At 36.3% G+C, this 24,210-nt stretch overlaps 1 protein-coding gene across 1 annotated transcript in view; it reads right to left on the bottom strand.

Moving 5' to 3' along the window:
- Znf804b (zinc finger protein 804B) overlaps positions 1 to 23,050 on the bottom strand; it is a 479,575-nt gene extending 456,525 nt beyond the window's left edge. The window contains exon 1 of the mRNA XM_069997267.1: positions 22,943 to 23,050. Within this exon, the coding sequence (XP_069853368.1) occupies positions 22,943 to 23,050 (108 nt within the window). The remainder of the gene's footprint in view (positions 1 to 22,942) is intronic.
- Positions 23,051 to 24,210: the final 1,160 nt, after the last annotated feature.

The raw sequence follows: 24,210 nt of genomic DNA, 5'->3' as shown, positions 1-24,210 counted from the left end.
TAACATAGAGCTTTTAATTAGTCCATTAGCTTTCTTGATGAGGATACTGGCAGAAAACATTCATTGAGAAAAAAATCATTAGCAATCAATCCTTTTTGGAGAAAGATACTTAACATATCTAAATGATAACCTTATCAACTTAACTAGCATACTATCATTTGGGTCTAAACAACTCTTTAAGTATCTACTATGAAAATAAATTCAAAATGAATATCTTTTAAAACTATAAATGTATTTATTTGTTCATTCCAGTGTGTACAATATTCAAACAAAACCAATTTTTTGCAGTAATCACTTTATGGAGATTTATACTTATTCTAATGATAATACCATTGAAACAATATTTGGTGACTCTTATGGCAGCTAAATTTATAATATGAACATTTTTATATACTTGGTAGTGGGGAATTGAACTCAGCTCCTCATGTTTAATAGGCAAACATTCTACTATGTGGCAAGTGACCCAGACCTTTTGCTTTTCTTTTGTTTTACATATAGATCCTTATGCTTTTTTTTCTTACCCACAAAGGACTCGGATGCTCCTCACCCTGCTTCTTCATAGCTGGGATTACAGGCCAATGCCTCTATTCCTAGCTTGACTTTCATCTAAGTTTTTATCATAAGACAACATAAAACATACTCTAAACTAGTTACTTTTCCATTTCATATTCACTTGTAGCAATATTTGTTTTTAAATACCACATTCACCCTGAAAGTAAGATTTATTGTCACTGAACATATTTTAAAAAATATGACTCTGGGGCTGGGAAGGTGGCTCAGTGGTAGAGCGCTTGCCTTGCATACATGAGGCCCTGGGTTCAATTCCTCAGCACCACATAAGCAGGGGAAAAAAAGGCCGGAAGCAGTGCTGTGGCTCAAGTGGTAGAGCGCTAGCCTTGAGCTGAAGAGCTGAGGGACAGCGCCCAGGCCCAGAGTTCAGGCCCCACGACCAGACTCCCCCCCTCAAATATATATATATATATATATATATATATATATATATATATATATATATATATATATATATATGACTGTCTCTATGGAGAAGCACAAATTGCATTCAGGGTCAAATGCATTATTTAGATGTTTCCTCAGCTTACTTTTAATAACCTTTAATGAAGATTTGTTCAGCTGTGTGTGCTTGATACACAGTACATTCAATAAAATGCAGAATCACAAATATAATACAAGTTGATGAAGTCCAAGCATATCATTAAACCTTAGAACTCATACGGTAACTTTCAACTCAATGAAAGATATAATTTCCTTAAAAAATAGTTCACAACTTATCCCAAAACGAAAACAATATTTAACATTGTGAACCTGCATTCTTCAATTTTTACATTATAATGGACAGATATTCATAAATAATCATGAACACAACATACAATTTGTTTTTTACTATTATAGTCATTTTTGGTTTTATTTGACTACTTGACAGTAGACTTCCCTGTTGATTATCTATGGTTATTTCATAATTGATTGACATATTTTAGGAAGGTAATAGATTTTATAAAGAATAACTTAACTAGTATTTGAGAGGAAAATTTCCAAGGTGACCTCTAAAATTCTTAGTTCTAATAGTAGAAACATTGGATTTTTTCAAGGAGTATTATTATTTGGCAATATTTATGCCAAAATGAGATATAAAGTCAGAATATTCTAGAAGGAAGAATAGCAAATGCAATGCTACAAGAGTAGTAGCAACTTTATTCTGCTTGAAGGACAGAAAGAAGAGTAGCTGAAGCAATAAAATTAGGAGAAAAATATGGTTGTGAAAGGAAGCCAAGGATATAAGATGTAGGACATTATGATTATGGTTAGGAAGTTTGGATTTAATTGTTTCTCAGTACTGGACTAGAGTCCTCTTGTTCTTAAGTCTTTATGTAAAACCTCATTACTTCCACTGGAAGCTCAGAGTCAGCTCCATCTTCACATGGTAGAAATAGAATGAATCTTTCCTTACCTGTTACTTTCTGCTCTATCTCTGTCCACCATTTGCAGAATAGCTGATGTAAAATAGACACTCTTCAAACAATTGCAAATCCAAAATCTGAAAATCAGAGCTTCCTGCCTTTCTTATTGTCACTGACAATCCATCCCATACTTCTGTCTCAAGCTACTTTTAGGGCTCTCACTCACTCCATCCTCCTCCTTCTCTTTTTTACTCTTCTATTTCTTAAGCTATCAAAATATAAGACAGCTGTTGGCTCATGCCTCCAATCCTAACTATTCAGGAGATTGAGATCTGAGGCTCTTGGTTCAAAGTCAGCCCTGGCAGGAATGTCTGTGAGACTTTATCTCCTATTAACTACCAGAAAAACCAAAATATGAAGACATTATACAGACAGGCTAAGAAGGCAACCTCTACTCTCAAGCTGTTGAAAGATAAAGTTGGTTCATTGTAGAATTCTAATTTTTTTCTTTACCCTTCTGCACCTGTTTCTTATCTACAAAATGAGTGTGATAACTGTGTGTTTTAAGAGTGTTTATTGCAGTTAAATGAAATAATGGTACAAAGATTCTGCCATATAGAAAGTCTGCAAACACATTTTCATTCTAATCAAATTTTTCAATGGGTTCCATTTCACTCAAGAATAACAGCAAAATTTGATTAAAATATGCAAAACTTGGAATCTGTGATCCTGTTTTCCCCATTACTCAGCCTAATCTGTGGTTTTCTTTCTCCTTTCTCACTCTTTGTTCCGTAATGTTTCTCATCTCTGCCTTTAACAAGCCTTCCTCCATTACTAAAATTTACAATCAATTGAAAGTTCAATTTTCTTTCTAAAGACCAGCAAACTCAAGAAAAACTTTTCTGTGCTCATTATATGTAGTTCCCAATAACATTTAGCAGTTCTGTTGTCATACTGCTGCTGTTTACTTACACTTTTATCTCCCTCACCACCATCTGTAAGCAGTTACCATGTGTGTGTATAGTGTGTGTGTGTGCATGTGTATATGTGTGTTTATTTAAAATAGAATAAATTATATATATTCTTACATACCTTTTATAAGTATATGTAAAGTATCTATAAATTGGAGACAAAGCTGGTTGCATTCAAATTTGCAAGTTAAATGTCTAAAATAATAACTGATCCCCCCTACTGGTAGTACCAATGTTTTCACAAGAAAACATTAATCACAATAAAATGGACTGTCTCCAGTTCAGTGCAAAAATGGATAGGAAACTTTAATGTCATATATTTACATATTATGATATATATAACATAACTAGTACTATTATATGTTCAGTAAATTAATTTTTGAAGTTATACAAAATGGAACCATTCTTAAGGCAGGAAACATATTTATAAGCACAATTTTGTTTGATATTTCTATCATTATTGCCTCTATAATGTGCAATGATGTGTGCAATATGACATTAATTGAAAGCATAATATTTTCATTATTAATAGCTTTGGATGAAATATTTATTCTTTTACATTAAATATAGATTACATGTTGGCTATGTGTAAATAAATATTTTTGGACATAAGAAAATAACTTCTAAGGAAAACAAATGAATTAAAGCAGTTTGTTAGTTTCAAATAAATTAAAATAAGGAAAAGTTGTCTCAAGGACTATCCAGTGTGCAACGTATTTACTACCACAACTCTCCATAGTCTTGTATCTACATTCAATGGTCACAAGTGAAATACATAGTACTTTTTGAGCCCAAATTTTTCCCTTAGTTAAATGAAGTCATTCAAAACATTAGTTAAATACTGCATATTACCAACCTAGTATATAGTTACAACCATAAATGAAGAACTGTGGAATTAACTAATTCAAGGTTCCAGATGGTACTCCCAAATTCATTGGTATATCATCTATTCCACTTGTGGTGAAATTGTAGGCTTTGTTGCCATATTATAATTGTTTTTACAGGGTGGTATCAGAACAACCTAATAGATATTGAATTTTATTCTTTATCTGCATTTATATACTCAGCAAGTGTACACCAAAAGTGTGGCAGGCTTATTGTTAGGTCTTGTATGTATAGTCATGAACAAAACAAATACAACTTTTGTCCCAAAAAGCAATCCCTTTCCTTCCATCCCAATCACACTAAAGGAAACAAAACAAACATAAAAAATTTGTTACCACAGTGTATATACAAGTTTCAGTATAAGTATTTTCCAAATTTTAATAAGTTCAAGGAAATGCCTCTGTATGTCTATGTATGTATGTTATGTATATTACATAATATTATATACACTATCATGTATACAATGGGGGATTGAAAGAATTTCCCAGAGACAGGACTTGAATTAGAAGGAGAATGATGACAGCTATATAAAAAATATGACTTTATCTCAAGAGGAATGGAACATTTCATTTCAATCAGGAAGAAAAATTCCATGATCAGTTGTGGATTAGAAGGACCCATTTGAATTGACAAGAAAAGATGGGACAGGAACTATGTAATTATACTGGGAAGATACACCATTTAAGAGATTATAACAATAGGGAAATAGATAATAAAAGTCTATGCAGAGAACGCATCCTCTAATGTCTTATAAAGACGGCGGGGATATATAGAAGTGAAGAGAATCTAGAATTAGGCCAATAGCTTGTAATTTTATTGAAAGTAGAAGGTGTGACGAAATCAATGAGGAAACACCCATCCAGTGAAGGTGCATTCCCTAAGGTAGAGGATACTAGAAAAGCAACCGTTTAAGTTGTATAGGGAATGAAAGGATGGTTTCTACTTTGAACCTGCTGAATTTCAGATGTCTCTGAATAACAGTATAAAACTATCCAATAAAATGCTCAATGTTTATCCCAATCTCAGAGGTTCTGACAAAGAGGGGAAAGGTTGAAAATTCAGCTCATAGATTGACTGGGGACTCAAGAGTGGTGCTATTACCAGTTCAAATAAACTGAAGGAGCAGACAAGAAAATCAGGTTGGAACAGATGAAATTTGAGTCCTGGAGTGTAATCCAGTAGTACAGTGCTTACCTAGCCTTCAAGAGGCTCTAGATTTCATACTTAACACTGAAATAAATGAATAGATAAATGATAGAGATATAGGTAGTTAGATAGATAGATAAACAGATAAAAATAAAACTCTGAGTCTGAGACAAGCTAATATGAGGAAGGACAAGCACCTAAAAAGAAATCTACGAAGACACTATTCATTGTAAATTGCTCAGAAGCTGAGAAGGAAAATAGATCAGGTGATTCTAGACAAGTCGCAGAAGAGAGAGTCATTGAAAGAGTACTCCATAGCATCAACTGCTGCTTCAAAGTAAAGCAAAAAAGAGCCATTTGTTAAAAAGTAGCTTTAATGTCAAGGTTATCAGTAACTTGGAAAGAGTTGACATGTGCAGTGTGTTAAAGGAAGAAGCACATCCATCAGGTTGAGTAGTGAAGTTGGAATGAAGAAACAGTATCTGTACACTGTATTTTGAAAAGCTGACTGTGAACAGCAAATTTGAAGAAAAGATTAAAGCACATAAAAGTCTCTCAGTATTTTTAAAGCCTTACTAAAAAGAAAATTCAGTTTCCAATAACAATGTGCAATCTCTAGAATGGAATGATTTAACAAGAGACATTTGTTTAGCTAAATAACTGCACTAATAATTTCTGTTTTGCAGAAAAGTAGTATAGTTATAATTAGATGATAATATAGATTAGGTTGTGTGGTGTATTTACTTCATGGTTTAACCTTTGTAAATTTTGCTCTAAAATATGAACCAGGTCACTTCCTTTGCCCAGTTAGAGCAAGCTAGCAAATTGCAACTCGCAACCAAATCTCAAATTTCCAAAAAATAACTTTATAAGAACTATATGATAATCTAAAATAATTGTAAATTCATGACGCATTTATTTATGTAGTAAATATTGATTAAACTTGTCTATAAATACATCTAACATGGCATGTATCGCAAAAATATTTGGACAGTTCACAAAATAATTCAACTAAAATTACTCAAGTAGACTTGGAAAGTTTTCCAACTTATTTATTTTTGTTTCCCATTACACGTTATGTTTCTATCATCTTTTATGTTGAGGTAACCCTCTAAAACAAATTGATATGCCTTAAGTTTGGGAGGGTAATAGAGGTAATCAAATCTCATCTACTTCTAGGCGCATTTGTTTGTTATTAACATTCACTACAGTTGTTTCTCTCTTGCTCTCTCTCTCTCTCTCTCTCTCTCTCTCTCTCTCTCTCTCTCTCTCTCTCTCTCTCTGTCTCTCTCTCTCTGTCTCTCTCTCTCTAAAAATTTATTCAAAAAAGAGTAGCATAAGAAACCCATTATCCATTACCCTCTTTCACCAATGAGTATTATCTCTTTTTAAAAGTTACTTTTAATGAACAAAACTATTTTCTTTCTTCTCTCTTTGTTACATATACTAATACCATACAAGCAACAGAGCCAGGGAAGCGTTAAATATCTGAATATCTAAAACTCTGTGAGGAAAGTGAATCAAATAGAAACATTCCCAAAATCCTAGTGCTAACAGATAGGAAGCAGTTGCTAAATGGAACATAAAACTTTGTTACTCCTCTTGGTGAAACCAGGCTAGACTGTATTGCTCTTGGTACCATATCTCCCCCACCCCCAAAAATCTACTTGTTGCTAGTTACTTCCTGAAGCCTCACAGAACACCAGCAGCATGAGGTCACTTAATGTTTCTATACTTGACACATGAGACACTTGGCTATTAGACTGAATTTTTATGTATAGGGTCACTAGGTGATGGACAAGAAGTAAAAACTACTTATTTTAAATACTTCTTTTAAAACCAGGACATAAGTATAATCCAGTGTACTCAACATTATCTTTACATGGGGTGATTTCATCAGTACCTGTCTTCCTTTCACCACATGAAAAGGAAGTAATTATCATTTTGACATTTGTACTTTGAGCCTTTTGATAAGAATGACAATGTTTCTTGAATTTAAAAAAGTATTTAGTGCTTTGATTTAATATGATTTTGAAATGAGTAATAGTAAATGAGGTAAGGATGTTCTGACAGAAGACTCAAATGAAATATATATATATATATATATATATATATATATATGCACAAATAACAGACAATTTTTCCCCTCTATGTTGTAAAAGGTGCCAAGTTATCTTTGATGAAGATGACTTACAGTTGACTAACAGGAAGAAAATGCTTATATATATATATATATATATATATATATATATAAATACATGTGCATATTTATAATTGTTGACAGAGATAGATATTAGTATATATATATTAATCATATACTTATTTATGTATATGTAATTATGTCAGTTCAATATACATACAGAAAGCCATTAAGATTCATAAAATGGGAAAACTAGAGATTTAATTATCAAATTATCACAGTGAAGTACAAGCAAGTATTTGCAGATATAGTGCTGACCATATCTCTACTTTTCCCCTCCATTCTGATCTCTTTCTCACAGAAGCTTCCATGAACCTTCTTAGAGCTTGTCTATCTAAAGTTCCCTCAGTGGGCCACAGATTCTATGCCACTGTACTGTTATTCTTTCTTTCACCTAACTTCTCTTTCCCATCCTGCTCTACTAAACACCATACGCTCTGTCTCTGTCTCTCTGTTTCTCTGTCTCTCTCTCTCTCTCTCTCTCACACACACACACTCACATGCTGAAAGTCATATTTATAAGGATCAGAGAAAGCTCAGTTGTAAGAGAGCAAGTTAGGAAGCTACAGTTAGAAGCAGAGCAAAGACATCTAGAAACAAAAGAGAAACAATCACTTGAGCTCTTGATCCTATTTCTCAATCCTAGTTAAGTCCTAGTTACATTTTCTATCCTTGAATCTTTCTGGTCAATTGTTTGGTTTCATTTAAGTAAAATATTTTTTCCACCATGCATTAGAGCAATTGATTTCTACACAGAATGGCATTCTTCAAACCAAGGTAAAAAGAATCCTAGGTTTCCCATTAGAAGAATTGTGTCCATAGATCAGATTTTCTGCTAGCTAGTTGTAGTCTGGGAAAGTTGCTTAGCATCTGAGATTTATTTCTGTGACCTGGAAAAAATGGTTGATTACTCAAGTATTAAATGAGTTAAGCAATTAATCAAAATAACCAGTAACTCCATAAACATTTTTTAATTAAACCAAGTTTGGAGTATGGCCTGAAAGTTTGTGCTTTCCATAATTCAGTTATGAGAATGAGTTTTGCAACAAGGCTATAACATGGTTTGAATTCTGACTACCAGCCCAGGAAGACTTCAGGAATGCCAGAACAATTAGTCAAGCTACTGATACATAATGCTTGTGCAGCAGCAAGGAGGAATATGAAGATATTCCAGAGCATCTTCTTGTACAATAGAGTACAGGCTAAGTCTTTACTTAGAAGCAGGCTTTTGCAACTGCTCTTAATATCTTTTAGAGAAATCTGAGTTACCCTTTGATTAATGCTAAGTACCAATTCAGATAACTGGGTGCTGATACATTAATTTACTTTCATTAATTTGCATGATAGACACCCTATTTAAAGTCTTCAGAAACAATCAGAAAGTAATCACAACATTGTAATTAGGTGGATTAGTGTATGAAGGAGTAATGATTTCAAAGACTTCAAATTCTAAGAAAATGAAAATGTATTCTTTGTCAGTTTCTTGACCTAGTATATGTTTCTAATGTTTTATTATATTTAGTTAAAGAATAATATAGGAATACCTCTGTCCCTTGTCACTTAAACTATAAGAATACATTTTTAATATTCTTTCCTATAAGTACATGATAAAGTAAGAATAAAGAACATAATGGGAAGGAAACAATATAAATTTTATACCTTCTTATGAAGAGATCTTTTAGGATTCTCAAGTCACAATATTATTTGTGGTTTAATATGAGATAAATCATCAAATATTGTTTTCTTCATTTTTGAGTTGTGTGTTTTTTTAAAGCCTTTGGGTTCTCAGAAATTATCTCTATGATTGCTAATTACATGTTTTTTAACTAAAGGAAACATCAGAATATTTAGTTCCTTATACCAACATATTAACTTCCATAGATGTAAATTTTTAATTATATTGTATCATACTGAAATTTCACCTAGCATGTACATTTGTCCACACTAATTAACTAAGTTAGAATGAATGACCAAATTGACAGAGTTGTATGAGTTACATCTGAAAGGCTCATTTCACCAACTTCAATACATCTGGATGAAAATGAGTGATTTCTACCTAAGTCACCACATCTCACAAGTAATATTCCTAGGAACAATAATGGACAAAGGAGCTGACAAGGAATAAGCACGTAATGAAACCGTCCTCTGTTTCGGACCTCACTGAGCATTATAAGTAGAGAGTGCCAATGGGTTCGTTCATATTTCATAATTTCATAATGCTAACAGGCACAATAGTTGTTTAGGTTGCTTGTTTAAAGTGGGCACCATCTCAGAAATTGTAATTCATTAAGTCTCCTGCAGGAGCTAAAAATCTGCAATATTACCTCATTTAGACAGTAGTGGAGGGAAAAGAGCTCGAAAGGCTAATCTAGCTTGACTCTGTTGAAAGAAAGGCATGATACACTCTTCTTGTAATTTAGCAATCTTATTTCATGTGTTCATTCCAGATTCAGGAAAAGGGGTCAATCACAGAAAGTCTCTCCTTTCCTTGAACTCAAATCAGCCAAATTCTCCCCAATCTAGAATACATGATCAGAAAGACAAGAAATGGTTATTTATCCCACATAGGTTATCTGTTTAGTGTATATTTTCCATGCTAGACTGCACATGGCATTGGGGCAGACAACAGGGAATGTTTATTTTCATTAGTAGCTCCGCCATTTCTCACAATGCTTAATGCCATTAACCAAAAGGTTCTTTCTTTAGAAATGTTTGCATTCCTTGGCAGAAAACTGGAATGGGAGGAATAAAAATTAGCCAATTTATCTGTGAGGGATTAAACAATATTCTTAAACATCAATTATAGGTTATTGGGAGAAGAGCAAGGAAGAAGCGAATTTATTCAAGGGCTCTTTTTATTTTGGAAATCGTATGTTTGGGTCTTACTATGGGACACAAAAATCAGTGAAGAATCCCTCATGTCTATGATTTTAAATACTAAGAGAAGGATAAGAAGGATAATGGCTTCCAAAGATGTCTAAGATATAATTCTCAAAGTTTATCAATATAATTGTGCATTACAGGGGACTTTTACATACAAGTAAAATTAAATAAATTTGAAATAGAGAATGATGCCCCCATTCTAACCACATGAATACTTAAAAACAACAAGGTTGGATTCTGTTGTTGTTGCTGTTGTTTGCTTTCAAAGAATTACAGAAATAGCACCATGCAAGAAACTTCAAAAGGCTGAATTTTCAGTATTTTTTAATGAGCTATGAACCAGAGAATGCTATTTCTGTAAACTAGAAAAAGTAAGAGTAGCCTCCAGAAAGAAAAGCATGTCTACCTGTACCTTGACTGCAGCCTAGTAAAACCTGCAGAACAGGAAAATAAGAAACAGGTTTTGTTTTAGGTAAGTCTGTGACTACATTTGTTACTATGTTTTAAGTCACTTGTTTAGGTCACTATGTGGCAATTTGTTACAATAGCAACAGAAACTAATACACAATGTTTGGGTTGAGCGTGATAGTTCTCTTAATCTACCCAATGTTTTATAGGTTCAGATATTGATAAATATACATTGGACAACAGATGATAGATAGATGCACTGTAATATTTACAATATAAAAGAATTTCATTAGTTAATATCTCCCTGTCACAGTTCTTCCCTTCTTATAGTAAATTATAGACAAACAGAACTGGGCTACTAATCAGCCCACTCCTCATCTTTCCTACTCTCTGTTGGGACCAGAAGCTTATAAACTACTGACTAGATGCCCATCATGTACCTATGTCCAGAAGCCCCTTGCCAGCAGGTGCCTGTTTGGATCTGCCAAAGGAAATCGCTTGGGGGGATAATGGACATTGAGTGAAGCGGGGAGGGGAAGAACACATGATTTTCTTGTTCCTGCTTCTGGCATGAGCAGCTGTATCATCTTAGTTCTCATGGTTTTTGGTAAGGGGAGTAGCATCACTCACAAAAGCAGCACAGTGGTGGCTGTGGCCAGCAGCCTGCTCCCTGGATAGTGAATATAGTAGCACCATCAAGACTGGGATGGGAGTTTACATGACAGCACAGCAACAGAGAGCTGGTTTCAGAAACTACAGTACCGTCACTCCCACCGGCACAAGAGAGCATGCTTGCAGGTTCCTGGTAATTGTACCACTTTTTTCTTCCTTCTTAGCAATTAGTAACCTCTGGATTAGTAATTACCCCCTCGTGAATTCCTAGTAATTAGTAATCTCTGGATAACAGCAACTTTCCTCTTTCTCTCCCCTAGTCTCTACACCACACTTACAATCCCCTCTGTTTGAAAGACTGAGAATATATTTCTTACCCTTAGTAGACAGAATGTATATTGATTAAATACATTTTATGTGCTATGAACAATATATGTATAAAACCTTATATCCACCAATCAATCTTAATGTTTACCCCTAGAATGTATCTATGTATAACACCTATATAGCACATAGTCATGTAATAGTTCCTCTCATTTCAAATAACTTATTGTTGAAAGTAGGTTGCCATTATGGGAAGAAAATAAAGAAGGCTAATTGTTGATTAGGACTTCCAAAGACAATTTGAGGATATTTAGACATGGAAATGAGATCTGATAGATGCATACCACCACAGACAATAGTTTTAGATTAAATATCTGTTACTGTTTTCTAAAGACAAAAACAAGAAAATTCTTTCCACAAGGGCAGCAAAATTATACAAACAACTCATCTACTTCTTTCAATTTGATGTGGTGAAAACACCGAGAAAAATGGAAGAGTTACTATGAATGTTTCATTGCACTGAATTAAAGCCGTATCAGGAAAGTAGGGCACATCAAGTATTTATCTTCATTATGAAAGCTGTAAAAACACTGGGCTGCTACTTATAACAGTTGTGTTAAGCAGAATGCTAACTGTCCCTCATGCCTGAGCTTCTCTTCTCAAGAAAGCACAACTATAGTAAAGAGCAATCTTGCAGGGCCATCCAAAAGAGCAACAATCCAACCATGTGATACAAAAGTATTGTTTCCAGGTAGTTCTGAAAGTATATGAGGGACCATGGACACCTGTTTTAACAGGCTTTGATAAAAGTAACCATTGATACTTTTCACTGTGTGGTTACTGTGTGCCAGAGACTTTGTTAATTACTTAACATTCATTAGCTCACTGACTTCTTACAATGGAACTATAAGACAAGTAATATCACAAGTGAATAACTTGAAGCTCCTAATGGTGATGAAGTCCACAGCTGGTAAGAGCTAGAGTGGAAGATCTAATCAGTTCAGTCTAACTCTGAAATGAATAGCCTTAAGCACTTCTGTATACTTAGTATAAGAAAGGAAAGTTTCATGCTTTTAATTTAACACAAAGGAAAGGTAAATGTGTAAAACAGGCAAAATGTATGAAATGCAATAATGAACTCCTGAGCTCATACTATGTAGCATCTGGAAACAAGAAGTCACACATTAAGTTAGCTTAAAATATACTTTACGTCCATTAATCCACTTTCAGTTGCTACAGCAAAATTTTATGAATGGATGATTTATAAAACAGACTTATTTTGGCTCACAGTTCTGGAGGCTGGAAGTGCAAGAGCATCGTTCCAGTGCCTTCATGGCTTCTGGTAAAGGCTTTGTGGTGCCTAAACTCAAGACAGAAATCAAAGGGGCAAGCAGACACATGTGGAAGCAAAGCTTAGAATTAACTCTTCATGTAACTAACCCAGTCCACGAACCCACTTCCTGAAGAAAGCCAATAATCTCCTTCTTAAAAGTCTTCCCCAACCCAACCCCCCAAAAAAGAAATGTCCTTGCTCCCAACCTAATACAATGGCAATTTAGTTTGATCAAGAAGTTTTGAACAGATTATTTCCAAGTATAACAAATATCAACCTTTTAAAAATGATATGTATATATATTTATGTTATAATTTGTTTACCTGTTTCTGTATTACTCGAAAGTAGTCCTTTATCATGAATTGTAACAATTTCTCTAATAATGATTACAGTTCATTTAGACAAAAGTTGCATTTTGATAAGTCTAAATTAGAGGTTTCTTTTCTTTCAATAACTTGTTACCTTGCCACTAAGTCCAAAATTCACATCTCCTCTCAAATAATAAAAACGCAGCAGAAATACCCCTCACCATTTTTAAGAATTTTCTGAATCTACATAATGTTGAGGTCTTTGAATTTTAACATGAAATATTAAGCAAAAGATAATAAAATATTTTACAGATGTTATCCTAGCTATAATCTACCCATTTAGTTAGCATAAATCCATTCATTCTCACCTGAGCAGCATTCTCTTGTTGATTCTCTTCATAGAGTTAGCATAGTTCCTCCAGTCAAAGCAACAGAATCCCCCTCAAGTTAACCACACATGCTTTCCCAGACTCATAGCTTCTATTCAATGGTTTATTTTCAGCTAAGCTGCAAATATACGTGTTCTCTGCTAAAACTCACTTAAATATATTTAGTTTCTCATCTATTATATGAACGTCCGTCTTTGGGTAAGAGGCAAACTAGTACCCTTCTTAGGACACAGCTGAAGCTTCCAGGGGCTACTCATACTCTACAGGTATATCAAAGGAATTAAAACCTGGTATAACTTATGTTATTCTTTAATATAAATTTAAATTTTTCCATATATCTAGTCCTATATCTGGCAAATTAATTTTTAATTCTGTAAAATTAGAATTATTACTTCAACCAATATTATTGCTTTTACTTAAAAGTAATATGTTTACCTTTAGTAATTTGCAGACACCTAAATCAGTGACTTCATAAATTTAAGGGAGAGATTTAAGATATCCTTGAAAATGATCCAATTTTTTATGGGCTGGGAAGGTGGCTCAGTGGTAGAATGCTTGCCTTGCATGCATGAGGCCCTGGGTTCGATTCCTCAGCACCACATAAGCAGAAAAAAAGCCGGAAGTGGCGCTGTGGTTCAAGTGATAGAGTGCTAGCCTTTAGCTGAAGAGCTGAGGGACAGCGCCCAGGTCCAGAGTTCAGGCCCCACGACTGGACCCACCCTCAAAAAAAAAGAAAGAAAATGATCCAATTTTTATGTTCTTAAGTTACCCTCTAGATATAGAAAATGTATGTATAAAAGAGAAATAGCTGAGAAGAGGAGCTTAAAATGTGAGCAATAGTATTCTAAATATAATGTCTTGCTGAATGTAACACCTTATCAAGAATATAAAAAACACCAGTGTTATAACATAAATGCTGCATTGCATTAGATAGTATAAGAAAGCACTTTGAGTCATAGAAAACTTGTGAATAAGAAAATAATGCAACTGATGTAGGTAGCAGGGATGTTCTTTGTTCCACAAATATAACATTTATAGAACTTAATGAAAATTTCCACCTGAATACTACAGGGATATCAATGCTGAAGAGAGACCTCTCTCCTTTCTCTATTCTCAGATTTCTAAGGCTACATTAAGGGCCAGTGAGGACAAGGATGAAGTGGGCAACAATACTTGAGAAGAGCCAAGGAACCCTCTACATAATTGTTTAAATAGGGATACAGGTGGACCCATTGCAACAATGAGATGTACAAGATGTTATGTCGAAAAATGAACTTTACAACTTTGGCGTGGTGAGGTGGCGGGGGGCGGGGGGGGCAGAGGGGAAAGGGATGGGAAGGAAAACAAAGGGAAACAAAGGAGGAAGCAACAATGCTTGATAAGAAATGTACTCATTACCTTGTCCATGTAATTGTAACCGTTCTGTTCGGTATCTTCACAATAAAAAAAAAGAACTCAGAGAGGCTCTCACACTGAAAATGTTACCCTCTATGTATCTCTCACAAGTGAATATGATTTTACTGGCTTACATACAAACTTAATATCTGGAAATCATTTAAATAAAAAATCTTCTCTGGGCTGTTAGAAATGTAGGTAGGGATGTTATATTATGTGTAACATCTATGTACAAATCTATTTATTTGATGATTTTGTTGATGTGGTTTATTGTGGTTTTTGTTTTGATTTTGTGGTATTGGAAAATAAATGCAGAACCTTTCATTTGCTAGGCAAGTACCACTTGATCTATGACCTCCGCCTTTTTGCATTTCCTAATTTCAAGAAGTCACCTGCATTCATTGAAGGGTTTAGTCTTTTCCTCTAACTTCAAAACAAGCAGCATAATATCTTCAAGATTCTTTCTCCAACTCTGACACTTCCTCTTATAATAATCCTTTTGATTACAAACCCAGCTTAATGATCCAAGTCAAACTCAACTTCCTTAATTTAATTACCTTTGTGAAGTATTGGACTTAACAGGTATAAGACTAATGTATAAACATTGTTGAGGAGACATTATTCTCCTTCTATAGTAATATAGTAGCAACATGTAGTGAGAGTTTAAATCAGAAGACCAAGGGTCTTCCCAATGTTTAGATTGGGTAAAACAAAAAATAATAAAGTATCTAATAACAATAACAAAAATATTATATTAAGAAACAGATCACATAATAAATCTGATTCTCAACTTTCTAAGGCTCTGAGACTATTATTATCCCTCTGTGTATTTGCACTGGAAGTCTGGATATTCTAGATGAAATACATTGTTTAGAAGTTCAAGCTATTCTGTGTACAGTGCTATACCTGACTTATCCAAGAAGAAAAAGTGCTAACAAAAACAAAGTGAGGGCTGGGAATGTGGCTTAGTGGTAGAGTTTGCCTTGCTTGTATGAAGGCCAGGGTTCTCTTCCTCAGTACCACATAAACAGAAAAAGCCAGAAGTGGCACTGTGGTAGAGTGGTGGAGTGCTAGCCTTGAGCACAGAGCGGCTCAGGGACAGTGGCCAGGCCCTAAATTCAAGCCCCAAGACTGGCAAAACACACACACACACACACACACACACACACACACACACACACACACACACACACACACACACACACACACACACAACAAGTGACTGAAGACAGTTGGTAATTATGCAACAACCATTCTGCTGAATTTCACTTTCTCAAGAGCTATGGTAGCTACTGGTCAAGGAAATAACCATGTCTCTTTCAAAGGAAAAGAAATGGGGAAATAATAAATCACTATATAATCCTTATTTTATACTCACTGCTCACTCATATATTCATAAACAGGAATGATCAAGTTCCTAATTTGTAATTCATTTCCCAGAATTACTTAACCAGAATTAATTAATATATGTGACAATGAAAAAAATGTGTCTTAATTAACCTATCTATCTGTCTATCTATCTATCTATCTATCTACCTACCTATCTATCTTAAATGATCAGTCTTATGGCCTTTTCCAGAAGATGTTTTGCAATGGTCATATGGAACAAAATACTTTGCAATTTGGACTAATAGAATGTACTAAATTTTTCTTGAAGCAATTGGCCAAATAATCTTTGTAGATATTAATGTATGAAACATCACCATCAAGAACACATTCCATCAATAGAAAGTCTTCATTCAAAAGGATTCTGACTAATTAAAGAAAAATTCTGAGCTGGGCACCCGTGGCTCACACCTGTAATCCTAGCTACTCAGGAGGCTGAGATCTGAGGATCTCGGTTCAAAGAGAGCCCGGGTAGGAAAATCTGTGAAACTCTTATCTCCAATAAGCACTCAGAACCGAAGTGGCACTGTAACTCAAGTGGCAGAGTGCTAGCCTTGAGCTGAAGAGCTGAGGGACAGTGCCCAGGCCCAGAGTTCAAGCCCCACAACAGACAAAAAAGAAACAAAAATTATGTGGAAAAATTTTCTTCCCAGAGCTGCCACTAGGAACAAAGTGGATATATTTATACCAACTAAAGTTATATTGAAACCTATTTGCTTTCTATTAAATGATCTAAGTGAATGAAAATTATCCTAATTGAATTTTTGTATTCCAAGTTTTTGTTCCAAGTTTTCCCATGGACACATCAAAATACAAAATCTGGTTAATAATAATTGTTTATATGGGCTAAATATTACTAATATTTACTGAATGGCAAGTGTCATGCTTAAAACACTACATTTGGACCTATATTTTCCAACTATAAAGAAGTCGAATCTGAAGTTTGTAGAAGCCACAAAATTGCTAGTTAAACAAAAGTAAAATTTGACATCAGGCATTGTTCCCTATATTCTCCTTTTTCATTTCCATTGTAACACCGTTCCTCTATAACTAGTCAAAAGTAACAACAACAGTTCCAAGACTGAGGTAAAACGTATCTATGTACAATGAACAAAATGTTAAAAAAAATCAGCACTTCTTTAAGTTAATAGTAAGCCTTTAAACCCATGCTTAAAATTAACTTAAAATGAATCTATATTATATATATATATATATATATATATATATATAAATTAAAGAGCTAGCCCAAAGTTTCTGCCATTTTCTTGAAGCAAAACTGCATGTAATATATTAAATCAAAATCTATTAAATCCTAACAGAAATATTAAGGTCAATGAGTACATGTAAATTCCCAGTAATCTTCACACTTGCTGCACCATTTCAAATATGTCAGTCTTGACTGACAACAAGTTAAACTTTATTGTCCAACATTACTCATTTATTCATGCAATCATTCCTTCACTGAACTGACACTGATTGGCTGAGGGTACGGTCAGCTTTGATAATATAAGAATGACTGAAGAAATACTCTAAGACTTCCCATGCCATGGGGAAATGGAGACCAATAAATAAATTTCAGTGATAATTAGAGTAAGTAATGGATCTGATAGCATCATGTAAGTACTTGATCCATGACTGGAAGTCAGCATAAAGCCCCAGAGGGCCTGAACTTCTTATTAAGCTCAGCATATATACAATAGGGTCCCACAAAAAAGAGAGAATTTTTGACTACGGAAACAGCATGTGCAGCAGCATAAATGCGTGGGTCAGTGTAACAGGAGGAGAGGAAAACCATGTATAGGAATAAATTAAGTGAAAGCCAAACATGTAGGCGGGGACTGGATAATGAAGATTCTTAAATGTCATACAAGATTAGGAACATTTTTAGAAAATATGAATGCAATTACTACAGCCTCCCTCCAGGTCTACTTGCTTCACAATCAAATGGAGCAAATTGGCAGGGAGTGATGGGCATAAGAACCTTCATCACTCAGAAGAGGAGATCACTCATAGTCATTTTATGTCTAGGACATGCCATTTATTTCAGTAACAATAAAAAGAACATACAATGCCCTTTCCATCATGGAAGACATTAGGGAAATGATTACTCAAGCAAAACAGAGATCTCTAAGGGGCATGTGTGTTGAAGGGCGGGAAGCCTGAGCATTTATAGGCTGCTAAGGAGGTATTTAAGAAATAGACATGGGGACAAGGCCTGGAGGCTCTGGGGGGAAGTTCTACTCACCTGGAGATGAAAGTTATGTGTGAATGGCAAGTGAAGAAGACATATGGGCTGAATAGAAATAAGGTTGTTCTCACCAATTTCAAAATTCAGTGCCTCTGGAATCAGAAGGATTGTGCCAACAAACTTGGATAAACCAAAAAATATATTGAAAATGTGGTAATCGTGTAAATTAAAGAACTAAGGACTGATGGCAAGAAAAATAAGAAAGAGCATATTGTTTAAAAAAAGACATCTCAAAGGGAAATATCCATTTCAAAATAAATTATATCTGCCTCTTACACCCACAGAAAAGTAAAATAAAGTTTGCAAAAGGATTCTGCCAATTTGTCAAAGCTAAAAATTGGCATCCCTAATTACACTTCCTAGAAATGAACAAAATGAATACAGTCCATGAATCATTCTCAAAGGTGTCCAGTATAAAATCCTGATTGCCATCTCTGTATCTCCACTTTGTGTAGCTTATTATTTACAGCTTCACTCACTTTCACAACAGACCTAAATTGTAAAACTAAACAGCATTCATTAAAATAACAAAATATGAATTTTAAAAGAAAGAGAGTCTTGGGAATTAAGAGTTATACTAGGAACAGGAAAGAAACAGATGAGCATATCATGATGTTTGGAAGACTAACACCAATCCCTATAATTTGTCTTTGGTCCTGGTATCAGACCAAGAGGAAAGTTTAACTTTTCGATACTAAATGTAATTTTTTTTGGCTCCAGTCGTGGGTCCTGAATTCTGGGCCTGGGCATTCTCCCTCAGCTCTTCAGTTCAAGGATAGCACTCTACCACTTGAGCCATAGCCCACTTCCAGCTTTTTTCTTTCTGCTTATGTGGTGCTGAGGAATCGAACTCAGGGCCTAATGCATGCAAGGCAAGCACTTTACCACTGAGCCACCTTCCCAGCCCACTAAATGTAAATTAAATAAGATTTTAGCTCAACACATGTTATCAAGGGTCCATCTCTAGAAAATTATGGCCACATGATGTTAACATCGTTATATTCATTTCATACCCAAAGTATGGATCATATCAGACACTTAGTTTGTCTCAAATTGCATCTAAAGAATGCACATTTATCTATAAGACACACTATTTTTACACATGGTCTCAAAAATGAAGAGAGATCCAATCATAATATAGTGCCATATTTTCACTTTGAATATAGGAAGAGGAAAATATCACTAAGTTTCTCATTTTACTAGTCTATGAACAGATTGGAGGTAAAATGCTGTATTTATTACTCATGTATCCTGTTAGGTATTCATTATAAGAAATCAATACAATAATCTAGTATGCATGTATACAAGAGTTTATATAAGAATATATTCATATATACATATATAAGAATTCTATATGATACAATGTGCTTATATATATATGTATATATAAAATAACATCATATTTCTTTTTTTGCCACTTGTGGGACCTGAACTCTGAGGCCGGGCGCTGTCCCTCAAGATCTCAAGGCTAGTGCTCTACCACTTGAGCCACAAAGCCACTTCCAGCTTTTTCTGCTTATGTGGTGCTGAGGAATCGAACCCAGGATCTCATGTATGCAAGACAAGCACTCTACCACTGAGCCACCTTCCCAGCCCCAGCAATATCATATTTCAATTTTCATTTCAATGTGACATGGTAGTATTTAATGTTACATGATCATATTTTGTAGATACATGATCAAAAATAAATTTACATGATTAAGTATGTAACTGAAGATATTATCTATAGGACAATGAAATGTCAAATCCATGTTATACAGGTATAGTTATAGCAAAACTAAAAAAGAAGATAATTTATCATATCAAAAAAAGCAGTTGTGGCTCTTTTCTGTAACAATACTGAATAGTGTCACTTGTTAAATTGCATTTTATTTAATATTAAGGCATAAAGGCATTTAGTACCTTTAAATAGCTCTATCGAAAAGATACTGTGCAATAAAACAAAAAGGAGGGACACAGATTAAAAGAACCAAAGTTAGAGTATTAGGAATTAAGCAAAAAATAAAAACAAAAAATGGTATTCTAATCTACCATTCTAAATAAACTAAGTCTTCGTGAGGGAATATCATCGTTGAGATAGAGATGTAGAGTCATTGATAGAGTCATTTCGATCATTCAGAATAGTAACACTGGAAATTTATTGTCAGAGGAGATATGTGTTTTTAAGAAAACAAAGATTTCTTTCAACCTGAACACAACTGAGAGGCATTGTTATATTTTCATATCCACAGTTTTAGGTGTTATTTTTCACAATGCTGTAGTCGGGAGGGCAAGCACACACTCATGGAGACCACAAAGCAATTTCAACGTACTACGTTTCTCATCTAGGAGTCAGTGACCTGTTTTACTTATGGAGAAAGACAAGTGCCATGCTGTGGAAAAGGATCTCAAACTGTTGGAAGTGTTATCTCAACAAACCGCCAATGACAGAGGAGCAATACTCATTCATTTCCTACACATAGAACTGCTCACATAAGAAACTATTTCCCTTGGAAAAGCCATGCAGAATATCAAAGAACACAGTAAGTAAAACTGAGTTTAGGAAGTACATTTACAAGCTCATTAAGCATCTATATGATACATTTGTATAGAACCTTGATAACACAGCAATAGACATTAGGAAAACTAGCCCAGCAGAGGGAATACCTGGTATTTCATAGGTGTGTAGCCAAGTGTGCCCTAGTCAGTGAGCACAGCCCACTGGACAATGGCCTGTCTTACCAAATCCACATTTTCACATCTCTCTATGGGTTCACAATCAGGCTCTCGGGAGATGAGTGAGCAGAGAGAGAGAGAAAGGGCATTTCTTGAGAAAGTGACAGGCATTTTTATGCAAATACTAGAGATATGGAAGACTAAGACCCCATTGTAATCCATTTAAATAGGTCTAGACATTGTAGAAACTATGCAGTATTCTTGCCTTTATCCTTTAAGATATATGCATTACAACCACTCTGAAATCCAGAGTTCCTTCACCACAGGGAGGGTTATGGAGACTTCCACAGAGATGATCAAGTCTTTGGAAAGTAATGCCTGTGAGAAAATTGGAAGATTCTATGTTTACAATATAAATGAGCTTAAAGCAGAATTTGAAGGATTGAAATATTTGCCTTAAGGAAGATTCTCCTGACACTGTGGGTTGCGAAGCATTAAAGCAATTGCTGATATTGCAGAAAGTCCATCCTGAGAATGGTTAAAAATAGGAAAGACTCAGATTCGCTACTCAGGAGGACTAATGGTAGGCATTATTTATCTCAAACTCTCCAAGTCCCTTCTAGTCCTGTGAGTTTAACTACAAGTGCTATTACAGTTTTTTCTATGGGACACTTTCAATTCAGTGCTACTTAGTTGGAGGGTTTGTAAGCACATACTTCTTTACAATAAATAAAAGTACGTGAGGGAATCATTAGGAATCTTTTGAATATATCTAAATTTTTGTACTCTGACAGCTTTATATTCCTCATGCATGCTACAGACTGTGCTTAATCAAACATTTTATAATACACTACAGCTTTGAATAATTTCTGCTAATGAAGCATTGCACTGTAATGGAAATATTGTACCAAACACTGAAAAAAAATAAGGCAAACTGAATTTTGTATCACACAGACTAAAATGCTGCTTTTTATGTTAGACTTGAAAAAGTTGTTCCTTGTCTTAGGATACTTGATCAATTTTGAATAGTCTCTCTCTCACCACACACATACACACACACACACACAAATACACACAATTTTCTTGAAACACAGTTGAATCCTTAAAAATGCTAGATTTAGTACAAGTAGATGACATAGCAAACATATTTAAAATCTTAATTTTAGAAACTACCACTTTTGTAAAAAAAAGTTTGAAACAGATGTTAACTAAATTGAATAGTTTACTAAGTTAAATTAAAAAGCTCCTTATTTGCAGACTGATATATCTGTGTATAGTACAACAAGCAATCTATTTTGGTATTCCAAGCAAGAACTCTTTTGCTTTCTCCTGAATTAGCCTGCATAGTTAGGCACTAGATTTAACCCAAGTTTTGACAACGAACATTTTTCCTTTTTCCAGTGAACAGAGGCAAAATCTTGTGTCCCCCTTTCTGAAGAGCTTATGTTCTTATAAAGCAACAGCAGCATTATTAAACCAATCTGTGTGGATGGCTTCACAAATGCACATTAGAAAGTGTCATTCAAACTTTCTAAGCTGCTCAAATCAGCAGATTCCTAAGTTGACAAAGCCCAGAAGAGCTACCTCCACAGTCCTGCAGTCAACTACATTCACTAAATATTTGCACCCTTAGCAATAGGGACTCTTATAATAAAGAGTGTTGCAATACACACGTAAACAAACCCATCCCTCTCTGCAATTATCAATGAAATGTATACGCAGACACAACATACTTAAGGGTAAAACCTGCATCCTAGATCCACAGTCGGGATCAGAACCTGGTCTCTCTCACCATTTCTTTTTGTTTATGTTCTTGTTTGAGCGTGTGTGTGTGTGTGTGTGTGTGTGTGTGTGTGTGTGTGTGTGTGTGTTGCACACATTACCGGAGCCGGAGATCCATTCTTGCAGAGGGGTCCTCTGAAGACTCCTTTAATACTCCGGTAGTGTCCATTGCTGAGATGTCTCGAACTGATGACCAGGTAACAAGCCATGTGAATCCGGGCGGGACACTCGGAGGAGTCTCAACTCTTCAGCAGGCAACCGGCCTTGGGAATGCCAGCTGGCTTCTCAGCTGCAGCAGCAGCAGCAGCAGCAGCGGTGATCGCCACCTCCAGGGAAAAAGCATCCAGCGGTGAGCCAGGGACGCTGCGCCCCCAAGTTGCTGGCGAGCCAGTCCACATGCTGCCCTGCCCAGGTAGCTGCTCCAAGGCGGGCTGGCGAGGCGGTGTGTAAAAGCACAACTTCCAGGATGCGCCTAGCAGCCGAGATCCTCCGCCCCCTTCCCTCTCCCCCCACCCCCTCCCAGCCTGGCTTTTGCACTTAGCGCCCACGGGGAGGGGCGTTCAGGAGCGGGTCCCCTTCCGCGGGCTGGGGACGTCCCCAGGCTGCAGAACTCGGAATTCGGCCGCGGCAGCGGCGGCGGCAGCAGCAGCAGCAACCGGAGCAGCAGCAGCAGCAGCAGCTGCCGGTGCGCGGTGCCGGGCGGGGAGCTTGGCGGGGAGTCCGCTCCGAGCGCAAAGCGCCCCCGCTGCAGTGGCGGGGAAAGGGAGGAGGGGGCGACGTTAGAGAGAGATCCTGGTGTGGGGTGGGGGTGGGCAGCGACGAGGGCGTGGGGGCTCGCGGGAGCCGCCGCAGGAGAAGATCTGGGGATGCGGGGCGGCCAGGCGAGGCGGTGACAGCTGCCGGGGCGGCCGCGGGACCGGGCGCCGCCTCCTGCTGCGAGCGGAGCAGCAGCCCGGGGCCCCGCGGTGCTCGGTCTGGGAGCCAACTTTCGGCTGTGTTGGCGGGGCGGGCGCCGGGGTGACTGGAAGGCCGGGGGTGCGGGTGGAGAGCCTCGTCTTTACTCTTCTGAACCGCCAGCTCACCTTCCGGGCGGCTTCTGCACTCTCTGCCTGCCAAAGGCAGAAGCAACAGCTCCCCGGCCGGCGGTGGCGCGGGGTTGCCCAGCCCCACACAGGGCGGCAGGGTTTCCAGGCGCGAGGGCAGGCTTGGCTCTTATTGGAAGTAAGTTTTCGGTGGAAAACTTACATAAGGCATAGAGGCAGGGGAATATACGGCGTGCGCACGTGCCCAGAGTGGCGGAGATCGCCTTCCCTAGCCTTTCCAGATCCATAAGAGGCAAGCAATTTTGGTCGGTTCAATCGCCCTCTCC

The sequence above is a fragment of the Dipodomys merriami genome, unplaced genomic scaffold (genome assembly GCF_024711535.1).
Source record: "Dipodomys merriami isolate MVZ:Mamm:240054 unplaced genomic scaffold, mDipMer1.0.p SCAF_5, whole genome shotgun sequence".
Classification (NCBI taxonomy): Eukaryota; Metazoa; Chordata; class Mammalia; order Rodentia; family Heteromyidae; genus Dipodomys; species Dipodomys merriami.
Note: the sequence above shows the minus strand (reverse complement) of the source record. Positions and strands in the feature narration are given on the sequence as shown.